This window comes from Gastrolobium bilobum, unplaced genomic scaffold (assembly GCF_033153095.1).
Source record: "Gastrolobium bilobum isolate Gb01-03AN ecotype WA unplaced genomic scaffold, APGP_CSIRO_Gbil_v1 utg15686, whole genome shotgun sequence".
NCBI classification, from domain to species: domain Eukaryota; kingdom Viridiplantae; phylum Streptophyta; class Magnoliopsida; order Fabales; family Fabaceae; genus Gastrolobium; species Gastrolobium bilobum.
In genome coordinates, this window is record NW_026896135.1 from 149342 (window position 1) to 152430 (window position 3089).

The 3089-nt window shown below is 28.5% G+C and overlaps 1 protein-coding gene across 1 annotated transcript; it reads left to right on the top strand.

Moving 5' to 3' along the window:
* The first annotated feature begins 678 nt into the window (after positions 1-678).
* On the top strand, positions 679-2584 carry LOC133297966 (UPF0057 membrane protein At4g30660-like). The gene is made up of 2 exons (XM_061497202.1): positions 679-853; positions 2331-2584. The coding sequence occupies exons 1-2, from the start codon at positions 764-766 to the stop codon at positions 2463-2465; spliced, it is 225 nt and encodes a 74-aa protein (XP_061353186.1). The 5' UTR covers positions 679-763; the 3' UTR covers positions 2466-2584.
* Positions 2585-3089: the final 505 nt, after the last annotated feature.

The following is a 3089-nucleotide window of genomic DNA, read 5'->3' on the forward strand; positions in this document are numbered from 1 at the left end:
ATATATGGATCAACGGTTACATGTTATTCCAACTTTGTCAGTCTTGCGATTTTGCTCGATTAAAACTAAAATGATCGGGTAATTAATGAATTGGCGGAGAAATAAAAAAGGGTAATATTTTCTTCCGTTCACATGACACAATCAATTTTTTTACATACATATAAAAGTGGAACCATCAATTCTTTTACTTTTCTTTTATTTTAAAAATAGTGACTCACAATTATTTGTTTCTATGACATAACATCAGAATTTTCTTACAACATAATATTTGTTTTTCTCAATAAAAAATATTAATAATACGTACATAAGCATTAAATAGAGGAGGAGAGTTATATTCATAATTTGTTTTTTACAAATTTACAAATTACACTATGTCTTACCGGTAAAACTTTACTCGTGTCTTACCGATAAGACATAGTATAATTTGTAAGAGTTTATAAAAAATAAATTATAAATATTGCCTTCATGTATCCTCTGTTTATATCGATATATAACATCAGAGTTGTAAGCAAACTGAGCATTTACAATGCAACAAATATGTACAAAATGTTATTATTATAACATATATTACATGTTGGTGATTCCGTGATCATGGGGTCAAATAGCGATGAATTCGAAGTAGCTATAAAAAGACACATAACAAAACATGTTTCATTTAGCATCTCAGTCCTCAAACGAAAGTAGCAGAGCCTCGTAAGCGCAGCCAATGCACAAACGAGATCCAATCTTTAAGATTGAAAATAAAGTGTACGAGGATTGAAAAATGCCCACTCGCTGTGAAATATGTTGTGAGATCATGATAGCTATCTTACTCCCTCCAGTCGGAGTTTGCTTCCGCCATGGTTGCTGCAGTGTACGTATCCCTCTCATATATTGCTATTTATTATGCTATTCATCACGGGAAATATTACATTTATAAATTTTTTGTTTATAAATTCTTACAAATTACATTATATCTGACCAGTCATACTTCAATCAAGAGTGTATGACTGGTCACACTTAATATAATTTGCAAAAAAGAAAATTTGTAAATAGATCATTTCTCGTTCACCATGTGTACATAACATGTTATAGACTCTAATTGTAACACTATGATTTGGCTAGGGAATAGATGTTCTCATGTCTTGTCTTGTTATAATATGATTATGTGAAAAATCTGAGTCATTTATTCATTGATAACCGTCAGAGATTAAAATGATAAATTTTTCTTTTCCGTTTTATGAACTTCATTACTAAATTATATATAAAAAAAAGACTGAAATTTTTCAATGACATGATGTTCTATTCCCCACTAGCTATAACTTCCCTTTGAATTTGACCTCTTGATCTCAGATGTACATAGTCTGATTTATAATTTTTTTTTTCTTCTTTTAAAGATCAAGACCTTTCCTCTTTCCATAATCTTTTCTCTGCTTTTGATCTAGTTCCTGAAATTTTATACATCAAATTAGTTTTAACTTTTAACATTTCTACAATATATCTATTTGTAAATTTTATGTCAAACTGTTAATGATTGAATAATAAAAGTTACATACTTTTATTACATAGGGTCCATACGATCTACCTTAAAGGTAAAGAAGGATGTCTATTGTAGAAAAATCTTTTTTTTTTTTTTAAAAAGTCACTGTACTGAGTGCCTGTTTGGATCCTCTTATTTTTAAGCTATAAGTTACTTATAAGCATAAGCTAGGCCAAACAAGTTTTGGAAAAAGCTCTTATAACGAAAAGTTTTTTTTTTATAATGAAGAAAAAGCTGAAAATTAAAAGCTCCTATGGGAAGCTTTTTTTTAAGCTCTTATCTGTTTTTCTTGAATTGTGTGTTTTTTTTTAAATGAAGAGTGATAAAGATAGAGAGAAAGATAATTTTTTTGAAATATGTGCTTTTAAGTAATTTTTAAGCTAAATTTCTTATGTAATTTCCAAACAGCTTTTACCTTCTTTTTTTTAGCTTTAGCTTATAAGTAGCTTCTAGCTTAAAAATAAAAGGATCCAAACAGGCTCTAAGTCTTACTAATGAGAGTTAGTTTACAGTGGATAAATATTTTTACAGTTAAGACAGAAATATTTTTGTCTATTACTTAACTGTAACTTTATTATTTAATTTATATTTTTTAAAAATAATATCATATTCTCTTTTTTAGATGAAGTTGCATTTTTCTTTTTTACTTATTTATTAATTACTCGATTAATTCAACTCGAACAAAAAAAAATTGATTACATTTTAGATGAACCATTTTATTTTGTTATAGCAAATGTATTAGAATTTCGTACAATATGATTGTGACAGAATTGAAGGGACTGTATTTTGTTTTTAATTTTATTTTTTTCAGGTGGAATTCATCATCTGTTTGCTCCTGACAATACTAGGGTATATTCCAGGAATAGTTTATGCACTCTATGTAATTGTGTTTGTTGATCGTGATCAGTATTTTGATGAATATAGGCGTCCCCTATATTCTGCATAACAGCATAAGTAATGATACCTACTGCGTTTGCCCCTTTTTACTATCGTCTATACTGTTGGTGATGTCATGTATCAAACTTTTAAGACTTGAATGCACACCTCGAACTCTATTCTTGTTGAGACTAGACTTGGCCACTTTGTGATTTACATAATTTTATCTTTACTAGCTTGTTGCTGAGAAAAGCATCAGAAAGCTATCCAAATTGTGGACAATTATCTGTGTATCTGATTGTTAATTGTATGGCTACATTTCAGTTATCAAATAATCAGATTATCAAAAAAAAAAAATGTCATCTATCCTATCATAGATATGTAGATGAATTTTATTAGTATCATGTTACATAACTCAATAAAACTTTACTATACACACAATTAAGAGGTGGGATCTACATGCTTATTTTTCACTTACATCATTCCACTTTCTCTCTCTTTTTTATTGTGAGGGTAAGAAAATTTTCTTATATCCTAGAACATTATACTCATAAAACCTTATCTAGATTAGGTAAATCTTATTCTTTTCAAACCTTTGCATGTGACCTTTTTCTACATTATATTTCCTTGTTAGACGCTTTACCTATTTTATATCCTATATAACTAAATCATTCTTAATCAAGACTCCATATCA

Excerpts from the sequence above, each read along its gene's own strand:
- LOC133297966 (XM_061497202.1), top strand. The coding sequence starts at position 764 with ATGCCCACTCGCTGTGAAATATGTTGTGAGATCATGATAGCTATCTTA. Across the intron at positions 854-2,330 it reads TCCGCCATGGTTGCTGCAGT|GTGGAATTCATCATCTGTTT; the intron begins GTACGTATCCCT and ends TATTTTTTTCAG.